The sequence below is a fragment of the Puccinia triticina genome, chromosome 17A, assembly GCF_026914185.1.
Source record: "Puccinia triticina chromosome 17A, complete sequence".
Classification (NCBI taxonomy): Eukaryota; Fungi; Basidiomycota; class Pucciniomycetes; order Pucciniales; family Pucciniaceae; genus Puccinia; species Puccinia triticina.
In genome coordinates, this window is record NC_070574.1 from 3,457,231 (window position 1) to 3,475,007 (window position 17,777).

At 46.0% G+C, this 17,777-nt stretch overlaps 2 protein-coding genes across 2 annotated transcripts; both read left to right on the forward strand.

The window, feature by feature from the left end:
* Positions 1–4,094: 4,094 nt before the first annotated feature.
* PtA15_17A313 (uncharacterized protein) lies at positions 4,095–4,346 on the forward strand (the record flags this gene model as incomplete). The annotated part of the gene is made up of 1 exon (XM_053164417.1): positions 4,095–4,346. One exon carries the CDS (start codon positions 4,095–4,097, stop codon positions 4,344–4,346), a length of 252 nt encoding a protein of 83 aa, XP_053028386.1.
* Positions 4,347–13,954: 9,608 nt separating this feature from the next.
* PtA15_17A314 (uncharacterized protein) lies at positions 13,955–15,951 on the forward strand (the record flags this gene model as incomplete). The annotated part of the gene is made up of 5 exons (XM_053164418.1): positions 13,955–14,127; positions 14,471–14,704; positions 14,782–14,887; positions 14,942–15,265; positions 15,334–15,951. 5 exons carry the CDS (start codon positions 13,955–13,957, stop codon positions 15,949–15,951), a joined length of 1,455 nt encoding a protein of 484 aa, XP_053028387.1.
* Between the last annotated feature and the right edge of the window lie 1,826 nt (positions 15,952–17,777).

Genomic DNA, 17,777 nt, shown 5'->3' on the forward strand with positions numbered 1-17,777 from the left:
CCTGAACTCAAAAACTTCCCATCAAGATTTCCAATCCTATTAAATGCAGTTCCCACAAATTTTGAACCTTCAAACCAATCCCACTTACAAGAACTAGGCCTTCAAAACAGAATTGATCCATCTCTGATACAATCAGCTCAATGGCTAGGCAACCCAATTAGCAGCGGGCGAAAAAATGGATCAATTGTCTTACACCTACACAACAAAGACATTGCGGCCAAGATAGAACGTTCAGGACTTTTTCTACAAAATGAATTCTACCGCGGAGCTCACTACACACAATTGATACTGCAATGTTCTAAATGCTGGAAGATTGGTCACACAGCTCAATGGTGCAAGAACTCCTCACTCTGCAGCAAATGTACCGGTAATCACAAACCAAACACTTTCACATCCTAACCAGCTATTACTCCCTCTTGTTGTGTATGCATCACTCAAGAAAAAATGGTCTCCAAAAAGAATATCAACTCTCTAGACGAAAAAATTGCTCACCCTCCATGGTCAGAAACATGCCCTCAGATGAAACAAGCCACCCAGAGCGGCAAGCAACATCAATGGAATGCTTGAACTAGTTGCCCTCTATTTCTTCTCCTCATCTTCACCTTTCTCCGTATGTTTAATCTCTAATCCCAAGTTTGCTGGCATTTTTAAATTCATTGGTTATTTTTTATAGGCAATCTTCATCACATTATGCCATTTTTTTGTACACAGTAGATGATATATACAATAGTGCGCAATGTCAAATCAAACTGTTGGCTTTGACATTGCATGGTCAACACTAGGCGCAATAAACAAATCCTTGCAGGACTACTTCCTCCACCAACAAGAGCAAAGCAACCAAAACAAACAAAAGCATACAAAGAACTCCTGGCCCTTCCTCCATTGCCTCCCTCTCCAACCAACCACTGTCACCCTTTTTATTGGAAGTATCTCATATATTCTCACAATTTCTAACCCAACAATTCAACCATTGCACAGACCCAACACCGTCTGTTTTGTATTGGCCCAAAGATAATCAACCTTGAGAGCCGACTTTCTATCCTTCTTCCCCTAGTTTGGACAATTCCTCTGTTCAACCTGAACCACATAGCCATTCAACTTCTGCTACTGGTGATTTTGACAACACTATAGTAGACAGATTTATTTGGGTTTCCACATTGGACCAAAGCGCTGTACCTGAAGTAGAGATGGCCAAACGGGTATGGGTACTTGCTACAAATTCCTGCAATTTTGGACACCCAGACCCGGACCCGGACACAGCACCTGCCAACAGGTACCGGCTGTACTTGAGGCGGTTACTGCAGGTACCACCACAGTATTTTGCAAGTGCCCAATTGAGTGGGGTATGTACGCACCCCTCTCAATGCCCGGTCATTAAGCACAGTACACATCCCTCTTGATGACTGCACATCAAGCGGGGTACACATCCCACTTGATGACTGGCCATTGAGTGGGATGTGCACTCCACCCAATGACTGGCCATCAAGTAGGGGTGTAGGCCAGTCATTGAGCAGAGTACACACCCCACTCAGTGGCTGGCCATTGTGATCACCCCGCTTGATGTCCGGTAGAGATCACCCATGGGCGGTACCTGGTATCTGTGGGTGGGTACCCGCCAGCCCTTGGCAGGTGCCATGTGCGGGTCCGTGTATCTAAATTTGGAAGAAAAAGGAGCAGGTACCCGCTCATGTACCTGCCAAGTGCGCTCACCAAGGGTCCAGGGATTATAACCCGTCTAGATTTCTGGTCTGTGACGGATGCCCTCTTGGTGTCCAGCACATACTGGACACCAAGAGGGTGGATGTATGCCCTCTTGATGTCCGGTATGTGCTGGACACCAAGAGGGCATACACTCTTGATGTCCGGCACAGAGCGGAAATCGGAATGGTATACACACACCCTCTCCATGTCCAGCACAGACCGGACATTGGGAGGGTATACAAACACTCTCTCCATGTCCAGCACAGACCGGACATCAAGAATTCACACGCATACATACCCTATCTCAATATCCAGCCCAGACCGGGCATTGAGAGGGTATATACACCCTTGATGAAGGTCTATGCCGGCTTCAAGGGTGTTGTAAACTCTTGATGACTGGCACAGACCGGAAATTAGGGGGGTTCATGTAAGGCTGATTTCAAAAATCAGCAACCAAAACCAGCAGATGCAGCTTTTGAAAATTGTGAGAAAGCAAAAAGGTTTGGCTGGGCAGCTCCCCTTTGGAAGCAATCTGCAAGGCATAAACCTTACTCACAGGTGCATGAGCAGACAAAATCAGCATTGCTTTTTTTGCAATGTGAACCCCTATTAGGAGGGTATATACACACCCTCTTGATGTCCTGTCTGTGCCAGTCATTGAGACTGTATGCCCTCTTGGTGTCCAGCACAGACTGGACATCGAGAGGGTATACATACATCCTCTTGATATCCAGCCCAGGTCAGGCATCAAGACGTTGTGTACACGGCACCCTTGATGACCGGTCTGTGCCGGTCATCAAGAGTTTACACCACCCTTGAAGCCGGCATAGATTGGCTAGAGGGTTGAATTGTAGGCAGTACCCAAGATACCCGCCACGGGTACCGCCGGTACCTGCCCTACAGGTGCTGGGTACAAGTCCGGTTATCTCAATATGCCCAAAATGACCGCAGGTACCCGGGTCCACTTGGCAATCTCTAATGTCCAGGTATTGCGTGGGATGTGGGGGTGTGTACTCCGCTCAATGATGGCCGGTCATCAAGGTTGTGTACCCCTCTTGGGTCATCAAGGGTGTGTACCCCACTCAATGACCGTTCATCAAGCGGGGTGTGTGCTTGGTGACCGGTCAATGGTCATTGAGGGCATCCGCATTGGTCGCGGGTTAAGGGAGGATTAGCGTAACTAATCCTCCTTGGCAACCGCACCGGGCCCGATTTAATCGGGCTAAGTTGCTCCCAGGAGTCCAATTTGGACTAGCGATGAGTAGATTTCCTCCTCGCTAATCCTGGGAGTAATAGCAAGATGAATATTCAAAACAGCCTGGATTAAGCTGGATTAAGCTAGGAGTGCCGAGTACGCACCCCACCTCAACAAGTCTTTGTGTATACGCCAGCCCAGCCCAAGCTTCGAACAGCATGCCAGCAGCCAATTCTGCACCAGCTCCAGCCCCTACCTCCAAGTCTCCCCCTGCCTCAACCAATCCAACAAAACGCCGAGGACCCAACTTTACCCCAGAGGAAGACAAACAGCTTGCGAAAAGCTGGGTTCATATTTCCGAGGACGCAATCAAATCAAATAACCAAAAGATCAACAAGTTCTGGGAGCGTGTTTTCAACGATTTCACCAAGTTCAGTCCAGGACCCGTTTGCAATGCTGCAGCTTTACAAACAAGGTGAATTACTGTTCATATTGTGATTCTATTTTTTATGGCACTTATTTGTGCGTTTAATGATTTGTTTGTTTGATTTCTGATGCAAACAGGTGGAAGAATTTGCAGCAAGCTTGCCTGAAGTTCTCAGCGCTGTACGATCGAATTGAAAAACACCCACCGTCTGGCTCTTCCCCTGAGGATTGGATGATGATGGCTTGCGAGAAATACTATGCTCATGTTAAAAAGCATTTTCTTAATGAGCGACCCTGGCAACTCCTGAGGCACGTGGCCAAGTTCAAGATGTTGGGCGGCAAAGCGAAGACAGGTCGAGTTGCGGAGGCAAATCAAGATGGTTGCGCAAGAGAGGGAGCCACTGTTGATGTCACCACCGAGTCTCAACGCTCTCAAGACGCCACCCATAATTCTTGTCCTGATCCCGATACTGATAACAATTCAAGTGCAAGCCCTGTGAAATCGAAGGAGTGGAAGCGCCCCATTGGAATTAAGACTGCGAAGCGTCTCAAGGCAGAGGAGCTGTACAAGCGTAAAAAGATGAAGATGCTCGAATTGGCTCACAATGACGCGGTCAAACGGCTGGCTGAAGCCAAACGCGGGAACAATATTCAATCCGAGCTCGTCGAGATTGACCGCCGCAAAACCAACTTGAATTGCATGCTTCAAAATATTGAAGACTGCCCAGATGGGGTATTGCGCGAGTACCTCATCTCCGAGAAAAAAATGATAATGGAGGAGAGGCGACGGGCCATAGCTGCATCAACAACTCAACAAGCAGGACCAAGAGGTCCTGGATCCTCGGTAACACGTTCAAGGCCTCAGTTGCAAGATTCCAGCGAGTATCAACAACGCTTCGATGAGAATGAGGACACTAGCGAAGACGAATCATCGGACAACTGCTTGGACAGAGACACTCTCCCAACTCAGACTCAAAACTTTGGCCCCAATGATCTTCTCCCACTTGACCCACTTCTCTCGTAATTTAGGTTGTACTCAACAGGGTTTTTTTGTATAGTTTTTCCCTGTCTTCAATCAGTCTTTTATAGGATCTTCATTATTTATTGCAATCAAGAATCCACAATTATAATTCTTAAAATAACCACAAGAGAAGAGATTACGAGTGACATAAAGTGAGAAAAATAAAATTAAGAAGCAAGGAGTTCATCCCAATCGATGAACCCCTCCTTGCAAGATGAGTTCCACAAGTTTTTGATGAGATCATTTGTCAGGTTGTGATGGAGCAACTCGGACCTCATTTCGATACCTCGCATTCGCTGCTCTAGAACTGTGAACGGTACCTGGCGCGGAGGAATGAATTTAGTCAATGCCGGGAGTGGTGGGTAGGATTGCGGAACTGCTCGGGTCTCCACAATCATGTTGTGGAGAATTATACATGTAGTCATGATAGCATTTAAATCACCTGGGTACCAACTCATCGCTGGTACCCTTAGGATTTTGAATTGGCCCTGAAGGGCTGCAAAAGTCCGTTCGATATCTTTTTGGACTGACTCTTGCCGCTTTGTAAAGAGTTTCGTTGCTTGATCTTGTGCAACTAGAGATTTGGATTGTATCAAATTCGACCATGGGTAGTAAATACCATCAACAAGATAGTAAGGCCGCTTGTAAACATTGCCTTCAACCTCAAACTCGACACCCCAAGACGTCCCCGCAAGTTCTGCATCAAACAGAGGCGATCGATCCAAAACATTCTTATCGTTCAGAGCTCCGCACGTCCCAAAAAAGGAGTGCCAGATCCAGGTGTCCTTTGTGGCGACTGCTTTTAGTACGACGGTCGGGGTCTGCTCTTTGCCTTGGAACTGTCCAGTGAGTGCTGTCGGGCAGTTCTTCCATTCCCAATGCATGCAGTCTAGGCTGCCAATGCATCCCGGAAAGCCCCTGGCTGCATTTTCTGCGAGAATTTTTTTGAGGTCTTCTTTGTTTGGGGCGCGTAGGTAGGTTGGTCCATATGTTTCTTGAATGGCAGCACAAAACTGTTCCATGTTTTGTCGAGCTGTGGTCTCTCCGAGTCGACAGTACTCATCGGTCGCATCGAGGGGAATTGCATACGCCAACTGTCGAATAACGGCGGTGAGCTTTTGATGCGGGCTCAAGCCCAATTTACCAGTACAATCCTACAGAGAAGGAAAAGATCATTAATCAGATATGCTGCCGTGGATCTTTGAAGAAATAAAAACCAGTCTCACCGGGCGTTGAACAAAGTAACGGTATCGAGCCGTGAGATCGTTCAGAATACGCAAAAATAACCCCTTCTCCATGCGATAACGCCGAGCAAAATCGTCCGAGTCATAACGCGAGCCCTCCTTGAAATAGTCGTTCATAAGCTCTTCATGGTGTTTCAGGTGGCACCGGTCCTTGTTGGGCGCTCGAATTAACTTGATTGATGGTCGTGTTTCATCCTCAGAGCTGCTAGAATCAAGGTAACTGTTGTCAACTTCTTTCAGGAGTTCTTGGTTCGTTCGGTGGATGTATGACAGGTGTCGTCGAGTGTTGAAGTCCTCGTCGTTGAACAGGAATCTTGGTGCCATTGTTTGGTAGTAAAATCGAGCCGATGTGGATGACCAGGGTAGATGAAGTAGTAGCCAGTTTACTCTTGTGTTTATGCCGGACCGATGCGGTTGACAGGCTGGATTAGCGGTAATCCAGTATTAGGCTAATCTACTCCGACCCTATTTACTCCCGCACCGATGCGGATGCCCTTAGGGTTTGGTTCCTTGCGTTTCCTGGACACCGGGGCTTGGCCCAAGTCTTGACAAGCGCGATGGTTCAAACTTCGAGATCTGGGAGAAGGGGATCAATCAGACGCTGCAAAAAGTCTTCCATATCGAGAAGTTCACGTTGGCAGAAAGCAACTTCACCAGCCGCCTTGTCGACAAGCAGAACTCGATTTCCCGGCTCCCTCGGTCCACCGTCCATTTGGATATCCTTGCCGTCATCGACAGCACCGATGAAGAGGACCCCTACTCGATTTTCGCGCTGCTCGAACAGAAATACAGCTCATCCGTCCGTCGACGCAAGTTATCCCTGGCCAAGCAAATGATTGCCCTTGTTGGGAACAAGGGCCCAGGCTCGGAGGCCACCTTTGCCGAATCAATCCGGGTCACAGCCGAGCTCAAGCAACTGAAAGTCACCGTTGACGAGCTGGTGGGATTGTTGCTCCAGACCTCCTTTGTTGCGCCCATCGGTGTCGACCCTCAAACGTTTGCATCCTCCGTGGAACAAAGCCTCAAAGGGAAAGAAGCTCCTTCATTCAACGACGTTTTCAGGAGTATCCAAAAAGCAACAGTGAACCCAGAGCACAAGGCCTCTTCGGTCGCTGATGGATATGCTCTCATCGATCGCGATGCAGTACATGCCCGGGCATCCACCCCCGTTGCCGCCGCACCTGTCACCCCATCGCCATCTCCACCCAGAGACGCTCTCGACAGCAGATGAAGCCCTAGATGCGCTCGCGTTTATTCCTATGTTGGCATCCCACCGGCAGTACTTGGATGAGCTCGTTCGTCGCGTAAGTCTTCTTTTTGTACGATTGTCTACTTAACTGGTTTTTAACCCGTCCTCATGCCGATAGATAATCCAGCTCGACCACTTCGATGGCACCCCCATGGCCCACTCTGCCCGCGACCAGTGGCTCCAGGACGGTGTTGCCCCCGCCGCCGTCCAGCCGGACGTCTTGGAGGCTAAGCCCTCGACGAGAGTGGCGGTGTCGAGTCCCAGCAGCACGAGCAGCTCCAGCAAGGCCTCGTCGACCCGTGTCACCGCCGCCGCCGCCCCTGCTACCCGAGCCCACACTACCTCTGCTGCTGCTGCTGGTGCGACGTTGGGGGAGAAAAAGGAGTGCGAGGATATCCATTCCAAGATCTCATTCAGCGGCGGCCCGTCCTGCCTGCCTAGCTCGATCGTCGAGGCCCGCAAACGCTCCAAACAGATGCCCTACTTGGCTCCCACTGACTCAGCGAACCCCGGCGGCCTTAACAACAACAGCAACAGCAACAGTGCCGCTGCTGCCCCCGGAGGCGCCGGCCTTGGTGGTGGTGGTGGCGGCATACAAGTGAGCAATGCTATGCAGTGTCTTGTTTGCGAAACTACGGTAAATATACCTTCCTCCTCCTTTTTTTTTGTGTGGATAGTTTTTTTTTGATGTTCAGGACCCATGTGATTGGGACAAAAACATAATAATCAATGAATGTTGAACGTGATCTATAACATACTTAATTCAACCTTCTTCTAGGCTACTCAGGATTGCCTTGTTAGTGCTGCTACGTGGTGATGCCACTGTTCAAGGAGCATGATCATGTCTTGTTGAATAATCAAAATCAAGTTTGAAACCCAAATGTGTTTTTTTACCTCATTAAACTCAGCGCCTTGTCAAACAAGTAAGATGAGATAATAAATGTTTAATTACACAGCTAACTTGTTGGACGTCTTGCTTTAAGGCCATCGGGTGCTGAGATCAACAACTGAGGTTGGCTGGATGGCATTGCCCTCCTGAACTGTAAACTTTCAGCAATGGATGAGATGAACATGATCACAATCTTGATATTTCTGACTGCCTTTGGAGTGAGAAATTGAAGTTGAGTAGCATTGATGTCAGGATTGTTTTTTGTGTAATGTGACTTGCCATTGTGGTTCAATCTGAGAACCCATCAAGTTAGGGCATAGTTGTGGAAATATTTCACTTGTTGAGGACCCAAGGTAAAAGTGGTTAAATGTTGCTACTTGGTGTGTTTGGGATGGCATCAAGCCACAGTGTGTGATTGTGGAGCAAGCTTAGTTTCAACATTGGGAGTCTGTAAAAAAAAGACCTGTAATCAAATCCAAGTACTGAGTACCTAGGTAACAGGCAACACAAATAGTTTACAAATGAAGGAATCTTCTCCTTTAAGCTGCAAGAGACAGTGCAAGCATGCAGTGATGGCTGTGAGTACTGGGACAATAATTGCTTATCTCAAGCACTCTCTGAGGAAAGAAGCCTTTATCGATTGAGTCTATCAATGCAAGTGGACTTTAGAAATGTAGATTCGCTCTGGTTAATGTTGAGTGTTTGGTTGCAAGTGTTTGTCAAAGCTCTTTTCTGCATAAGCTCATTTACTGTCAAAGTGTTTCTCAAACGTTTTAACTTTTAAGTAGCCCATGGGTTGTAAAGCCAAGTTATGGCTAGGTGTGATAAATTAAAACTAATCATTTCATGCAGTTTGATTGCAAATTAAGTCAAATATCAGAGGGAAACATGATTCTAGAAGAACTGGGGCATGGTGAAATGTCTTAATTCAAATAGTGATAAGAATGATTCAATTGCAGCTTAAGGACAAGAGAGAGCTTGTCTGATTAAGAATGCCAATATACTACTTCAAGTTAGATGTAGCCCAATTGATCCTTAAGCAGGGGCCTCTCAACTCAGGGCGCCCAGTGGCATCAAGGCAATGCAGCGGTGCCAACACCTTGGTCTCTAGTACCAAAATAATCTTTGTAAATGGATGAATATTCTGGTCCCAATATCATGAAATAATCACCATTGAGATATGGTGGCAGAAACGGAAAGAAAAGCCCAATTTGGTGATATTTTGAGACTCATGAGACTGTAGCTGCCTCATTTTGGGAGTTTCATGGTCGAGAGCTGACCAAAATTAATCTCTCAACATGTCTTATCATAATGGTATCAATATCATGAAATCTGTCCCATTGCGGGTTGAGATACAGTGGCAGAAACACCAAAAAATACCCAATTAGGCAATATTTTGAGACTAATCAGACTATAGCAGCTCCTTTTGGGCATTTCCATTCATGAAAGCTATACCAAAATAATCTTTGGAAATGGACGAATATTCTTGTCCCAATATCATGAAATAATCACCATTCCTGGTTGAGATATGGTGGCAGAAACAGAAAGAAAAGCCCAAGTTGGTGATATTTTCAGACTCATGAGACTGCAGCTGCCTTATTTTGGGTTTTTCATGGTCAAGAGCTGACCCAAATTAACCTCTCAACATGTCTTATTATAATGGTATCAATATCATGAAATAAATGTTAGCCCTGGTTCAGACACAGTGGCATAAACACCATAAAATACCCAATCGGGCAATATTTTGAGACTAATTAGACTATAGCAGCTCCTTTTTGGTATTTCAATCCATGAACTCTATACCAAACAAATCTTTTTCAATGTATCAATATTCTGGTACCAATATCATGAAATTATCACCATTCCTGGTTGAGATTTAGTGGCAGAAACAGAAAGAAAAACCTCATTTGGTGATTGTTTGAGACCCATGAGACTGTAGCTGCCTCATTTTGGGTTTTTTCATGGGCAAGAGCTGACCCAAATTAATCTCCCAAACACTCTTATTATAATGGTATTAATATCATGAAATCATTCCCATTGTGGGTTGAGATACAGTGGCAGAAACACCAAAAAATACCCAATTAGGCAATATTTTGAGACTAATCAGACTAAAGCAGCTCCTTTTGGGCATCTCCATACATGAAAACTACACCAAAATAATCTTTGGAAATGGATGAATATTCTGGTACCAATTTCATGAAATAATCACCATGCCCTGTTGAGATATAGTGGCAGAAACACAAAGAAAACCCCAATTTGGTGATACTTTGAGACTCATGAGACTGCAGCTGCCTCATTTTGGGATTTTCATAGTCAAGAGCTGACCCAAATTAATTTTTCAACATGTCTTAGTATAATGATATCAATATCATGAAATAAATGTTAGCCCCAGTTCAGATACAGTTGCACTAGAAACACCAAAAAATACCCAATTAGGCAACATTTTGAGACTAATCAGAATATAGCAGCTCCTTTTGGGCATTTCCATACATGAAAGCTATACCAAAATAATCTTTGGAAATGGATGAATATTCTGGTCCCAATATCATGAAATATGAGATATAGTGGCAGAAACAGAAAGAAAACCCCAATTTGGTGATATTTTGAGACTCATGAGACTGCAGATGCCACATTTTTGGATTTTCATGGTCAAGAGCTGACCCAAATTACTCTCTCAACATCTCTTATTTTAATGGTATCAATATCATGAAATAAATGTTAGCCCTGGTTCAGATACAGTGGCAGAAACACCAAAAAATACCACCAGGAAAATAAAATAGTCAGTTGATGGCAAGTGACATCACACCAGCTCCAGCCAGCTACCCACAATCTATCCAATATCTATCCACTATCTACCCCAATCTCTCCACCATCTCCTCAACTTCCAAAATTTACCAAGGAGGTCCTGTTCAGTTTTTGATGAGCCCAACTGATCCTCAGTTCTGTCCAGCTGATACTCAGCTTTGGTACCCAGCTCATACTCAGCTTTTTTGCCCAGCTCATACTCAACTTTTTTGCCCAGCTCATACTCAGCTTTTTCACGCAGCTCACTCTCAGAATTGGAATAAAGCCTCTTGACCAGTCATTGCCCAGGTGATGCTCAACTTTTTACTAGTCCTGGCGCAGCTGATGCTCAGCTTTGTACCAGTCTTTTCTTAGCCTTTTCCTAGTCCTGTCCCAGCTGATGCTCAGCTTTGTACCAGTCTTTTCTTAGCCTTTTCCTAGTCCTGTCCCAGCTGATGCTCAGCTTTGACCCAGTCCTGGGCCAGCTGGCCAGCTGATGCTCAGCTTGCTGAGTATCAGCTTGCTAAGTATCAGCTTGCTGAGTATCAGCTTGCTGAGTATCAGCTTGCTGAGTATCAGCTGAGCCAGACCAGGGAAAAAGATGGGAATCAGCTTGAACAGGATCAGAGCTGAAAATCAGCTGGCTAGGGCCAAAGATGAGCATCAGCTGAGCCACGGCCAATGCTGAGCATCAGCTGTGCCAGGGCCAAAAATGATCATCAGGTGGCAAGTTCCAAATCTGAGCATCAGCTGGGCCAGGGGAAAAACTGAGCATCAGCTGAGCCAGGGTAAAAGCTGAGCATCATCTGGGCCAGGGTAAAAGCTGAGCATCAGCTGGGCCAGCGCAAAAGCTGAGCATCATCTGGTTTTTTCACATTGAGTGCTTTGATCCTGACACCTATCATGTGAGCCCTAGATGTGCTGGTGGAGAGGAGCAGCATTGGAGCAGTGTTGGAGCTGAAAAGAAAGCTGTGTCATGTCACTTGCCATCAAGTGACTACTTTTTTTTCCTGGTGTACCCAATTAGGCAATATTTTGAAACTAATCAGACTTAAGCCGCTTGGTTTTGGGATTTTAATCCATGAAAGCTAAACCAAAATACTCTTTGCAAATGGATGAACATTCTGGTACCAATATCATGGAATAATCAACATTGCTGGTTGAGATATAATGGCAGAAACACAAAAAATGAGGCAATAGTTCCTGACTGATTAAATGGGGCTGCTACATTGGGAGATTTTCATTGGCAAAAAGCCTTCCTAAATTAATCTTTCAAATTTTCTCATCATTATGGTACCAACATCATGAATTCATCCCCATTGCTAGTTGAGATATAGTTGTACAAACACAACAAAACCAACCAATTAGGCAATATTTCACACTGATCAGACTGTAACTGCAACATTTTGGGACTTTCATAGACTAAAAAATTTCAAATTATTGTTCAGATATTGCTGATCCTCATTGTACCAATATCATGAAATAAATCTTAGCCCTGATTGAGACACAGTGGCAGAAGCACAAAAAACACTGCCTGATAATTTTAGGGGATAGTTTCAAACCAACCAGACTCAATCAATCTCTTTAGATTCAAAAAATGTTGAACCTCAGATTCTGGGATAAAATCAGTTGACCCATTGAATATATTGGGGAAACACCTCCCATTAGTCTTTGATTGAACAAAAGAAGCAAAAGACACCTTACTCAAATCTGGTACAAAATTTAAATCAATCTCAGGCCTAGTAGAAATTTAGGATATTGGATATGATGAGTCATATATACAAGCCATTAAATTTGAACAAAATTGATGTAGCATGATATGTTGAGACTGATTGGGGGTTTTTTTTTTTTTCTTTTTTTTTTTTTTGGAAAGTCGATTTCAACACTTCTGCAAGGTTCAAGTGACAATAATTCATGCCTCCCCATTCCTCCTCCCCCCCCCCCTCCCTGCCTGACTTAACAGACCATCTTTTCTCAGGAATAATTCATACTAGAGGCCAAGGCGGCTGCGCCGCTGCAGGGCAAAAAACACACTTACAGGTATGGGCTCTGGCAAGGATAGACAAATCAGACCCAGCCCATCCACAAGATCTATGGCACAGGATTAAAAACTCAGTCTATCTTACATGATACCAAGTGTGGCCTGTGTCAACGGTGCAACAAGTACAATACAAATAATTATATTTCACTGTATCGTATTGGAAAAATATCAAAATAAATGTATCTGTATCGTAATTTTTTCCAAAAACTGTACATATGTATCATTGGAATTGTTTGGTGAAACCAATACAAAACATATTTATCGTAATTGAATGTATCTGCATGAAAATACAATACAATGTATAGCCTATACAATACATGTATTGTAATTGTTGCAGCGTTGCCTGTGTGAACCATATGTTCCTTATTTTCAGTCAGAAAATTCAGATGCAGCCCAATCACCACCCTAAACTGTATGTGACATATACAATTTGCTTCACCTCTATCTTTTCCCGAAATAATGTCATGCCAAGTCTTGAAGGTACATATGTGCCTAAGGCCCAATAGTAAATCAGATAATCTTGGATAAAAAATGGCATTACTGTGCGCTTACCGGGAGCGCAGCAAGAGGTGGGCCGAGTCCAAGGGACAGCGGTAGTGGCGCCGCCGAGAGGAGCGCGCGCAAAGGCAACCGCAGTGCGCAGCCGTGGCTTGCCCGACCAGACTTAAACCTAGTTGGTTGAGGAGCAACCGGTACCAGCTAAGATCTAGCGCACCGGAACCGGCAACAGAGGACACAACGCCGAGCACAATATCGCCGGAAAATTTGGAAAATTTTCGCCCCCGCCCGCCCACCCAGTTGGGGATCCCACCCGCCCGCGGGCTCAGACCCCCACAGCTTAGTGCTCACATGGGAGGAGGAGTCACACTCCCTAGGAGCAGTGACCACCCCCCCAGCTCATCTTTCCGTTGTGCCAAACTCTCCGTCACAGAGAGAGGAGGCGCGGCAGACAAAGAGGGAGATGAGTGGAGAACCCTTTCCCACACTCAGGCGGCTTGGGGAGTTGTAAGGACAGCTCCCGGGCCGCCTAGGCAATCCTGGAAACACAGGATAGCAAAGAGAAGTTCACAATAGCCGAGTACCGTAGAGGATACTCAGCCCAACCCTACGCGCAACGCTAGCAGTAAGATTGGACAAACATGATGTTTTCACAATGTTTTGCCTAATCTCAAACATAAATGCACCTTTGTTCCAACTTTAAATTCAATGTTTTCCCCTGAAAAATGGCATTACCAAACTCAGACAGCATGTTTTCACAAATATGCATGAATCACTTGTAGCTGTATAATGATCACTAAGATAAGCAAAAATTGGAAAATTGATGGTACAATGATCACTTTACAGATAAGCAAGAATCAATATTGTTTGTGCGAGACAAAGAGCCTCAAACGGTCCTGTCAGGGCATGTTTGACGACCAAAAAGCACTCGGATCCATCGCCACCACCCTCAGCAATTGGCTGGCTTACTTCCGTCGGCTTGACAAGTCCCAGCGCGTGCTCAGCAGACTGGGCGAAGCGGAGATTGTGAACAGCCAAGAATTCTTGCCCATGATCAAGCAGCTCAACATCTGTCTAGAGTCATGAAATCAAATGTACATGCAAGCCAAACTTTTGATTATCACAATTTCCGGAGATTCACCTTCCTGCTCCCTTGTATTTCCAGCGGCATTTCAAGGATGCAGACTTGTATCTGGTTTGCTTTCAGCAATGTTTGACGCGCTCAATGACATTGATCAAGCTGTACTACACAAATAAAATGAAAAGCTTAAGCCAACAGGTGCAAGAGAAGCTGCAGATCAACCAACAATCTTTGTCAAATCTCAAGATAGAAGAAACGTTACTCTATGAAAAATTCCGGACCTTATCAGAAGAAATGTGTCCGCTGATTTCACAGGTCGAAAAACGGTATTTATTCAACAGAGACAAGTATGGGGCACTGCTGAGTGAATTCTTCTCTACCTGGGTCTCAACCAGAAGCCAATTGCTCCATGCCCAAATCAAGATCAAAATCAACCGCATCCAGATCACCCATCAGCAGGTCCCTGATCTCATCTCTCTGGCGACCACGGGATGCAATTACATGAGATCGGTGTGTGCCACCAAATGGAACCTCTTCAAGTCATTTTTCCAAAAAACCGGAGAAGAAGAGCTCTTGTCAGAGTTTCTTTTTCCCAAAATAGAGAAGAAAAAAACATGCTAGAATTAATATTTATTCATTCATTGTGATTCAGTGTTTATCTAGAATCTCTGTGCGATTATTTGTACGATTTATTGAGACCTCAGATCCTGCATGAGCAGAAATTGGATCTCCTATGTCATTTGGCGACGATCTTTAATGTGTTGATTGCAATGGATAGTAACTTGATTGAAGCTGACAAGTCTTGATTCAAGTTCTCAACTCTCCTCAAGCCAATCCTTCAAGACATCCAAACCCGCCTGATCTTTCGCGCCCAAGCGATCATCCAAACCAAAGTGGCTAACTATATGCCAAAACACAAGGACCTTGATTACCCTAACAAGCTCATCCAGACCAACCAGAAACGTCGGCAGAGTGGCCAACAGTCCAAGCGTACCAACAATCCTCCCGCCCCACTCCTCGAGCATCCTCATGCACCACTTAAGTCCAGGCTTCCGGCTGAAGGTGTCCAGGAAAATTGGTATCCTACCTTGAGGAAGACCTTGTGGATCCTATCAAGGCTGCATATGTATGTCAATGTATGTTTGCTGCACACATTGCCAACTATGCACCCAAAGGTGACTGACAACAAACCACACATGAACAGGATGCTATCTTTCAGAATTTTGCCGGCGAGGTGGTAGGCATTTGCTCGGAATCGATCATCAAAGCCTCCAACATGATGAACTCGGTCGCAAGCCACCAGGCCAGCTCAACGACTCCAGCAATGAGCTTGAAGATCCAAGCAAATTTGATTGATCGGGAGCTGTTTGTGATCAGACATCTGTTGATCCTCAAGGAAATGATCCAAACACTGGATGTTGTCCAAGTCAAGCGGGCCGTCAATCTCGGGTCGATCACCAACATCTTGAAAGAGATCCTGAACCCAAGCTTCAAAGACTCACTGATCTTCAAGCCAATCATCTTGATGAATAAGCTGAAGAGCCTCAACCACAGTCAGATCGAGTTTTCAAAACGGATGCAATACTCGTCTCAGAGAGAGCAGGACCCTTTATCCGTCGACGAGCATCATCTCAACCTCAATCTGGACATGCTGGATGCCCAAATCACGAAGACTATCGACAGCAAGTCAGACGTCGACCTCAAGCTGAAGACAATCTGCCACCAATTCATCCTCAAGTCGTCCGGTGGTCAAGTCTTCTCTGGGCGGCGGCGATGGCTGTGGTATTGCCGAGCAGAAACAAGCAGCAAGAGTCGCAGCTAAGAGGTTAGTCAGAATGGGGCGGGGTCGTACACCAAAAAAAGGGGAGGGGCGGGGTCTTACACCAAAAAGAAGGGAGGGGAAGGGAATACATACCAATAGACAAGTCTTCTCCAGGCGGCGGTATTGACGAGCAGACACAAGCGGCGAGAGTCGTAACAAAACGCCGGTGGATGTAGGCTGTTGGAGGGCTGAAGATTGTAAGGGTGGCGAGTTGTAAGGTCGCGAACTGCCGGGGTGGATCGCGACTGCTGGTGCTGAGCTTGGAGTGTTGAGCCAGGTTTGGAGTGGGCGGGCGGTCTGGAAAGAGATGGTGCAACTTGTAATTTTTGAAGACATGCGGAAGTCGGGCGGGGTTGGAGCAGGGTCGAAACGAGCGGGGTTTGAAAAATTTAGCGCGCATGCTCACTTGACGACTGGCCTCGCATGCATGCGCGAGTCCAGTCATTTACTGGCTGTACAGAGTGTTCACAGGTCCCACGGTGCGGATAGCAAAAAGAGTGTGGCGGATGGCGGCGAGCCCATGGCGGATGGCAACGAATCCGTGGCGGATGGCAACAAATCCGTGGCGGATGGCAACAAGTCTGTGGCAGATGGCAACAAGCTAATTGTGGCGGATGGCGACGAGCTTGTGGCGGATGGCGACGAGTGCGTGGCGGATGGCGACGAGCCCGTGGTGTGGGGTAACGGTCGGGATATTGTTGGGGGACAAACATGACTGCTTATTTAAAAGGGGGAGGGGTTGGCAGCGGATTGTCCCCCAGGGGATCCGGTTTCGTCCTACCCCCTCCCTGGGAGCCCACTAATCACTTGATTAGGGCCTTCCTGGACTACTCTAACAACCGGCCCACTTTTGCTTGTTGCTGCGGCATAGCTGGAGGGTCATCCATAGGGCCTTCGGGCATTTGGGGATTTCAACATGTATTGTGAGATTTGTGGGCTGTTTGTGCCATTTTGTGAGAAAAAAACACCCCAAAACTTAGATCCAGAGGTCTAGGATTGTGTGGATTTAAGAAAGTGGGATGAGTATGTAAAAATGACCTATTTGATCTGGCAACAAAATGAAGCTTTTACTATGGTTAAAAACTAAGACAGGGGGGAATCAAGAGAAAGAGAGATGATAGAAGGGTTATGATGTTGCAGGAAGGAAAAAAATTAAAGAGAAATTTCAAAAAAAAAAAAAAAAGATCAATATAATTTGATCAATATATGCCTTCCCAAATTCATCCATGTTTGTAGTGCATGTTGATCAAGAATTGGCTGCAAGACGTCAAATTCCATTACTTTTTGTAGAAATGATCGACATCCTAAACAACTGCCAAGAAAAGATAAAAGGCCGTGAAGCTGCTCAACAACAACACATCGCCCCCAGTACCTTTGCTGCCGAAGCAACGGCTCAAGCTCAACAAAGTGCGTCCATCAAGAGCCATCCCAACAACGTGTACACCTTGGTGGGTCAACCAGCAAATTTCAGGACGCCGGCCCCTTGACATTGCTTCCGGTGCGGCTCTGGCGATCATCTCATTGGCGTCTGTCCTGTACCAGAAGCGCCAAATCAACAATCCAACCCAAATTGCAACCATCAGTATCTGGCTCCACAATATACGGCTTACTACCTGATCCTGGCACCCCCTGTTCCATCTGCCTGCTTCCATCCATTACCGGCCAAGCCGGCTCCGTCTCCAGCCTTGAATCTTTGACCAGCTGACATATACAGACCTGTTTACCCAAAGGACACCAGGGCGAACTCGAGCCAATGTCCAGCTGCGCAAGAGGCTGAGGTCAAGATACCAATTGAACAACCATCAGCTCAGAACATGGAAGTCAAT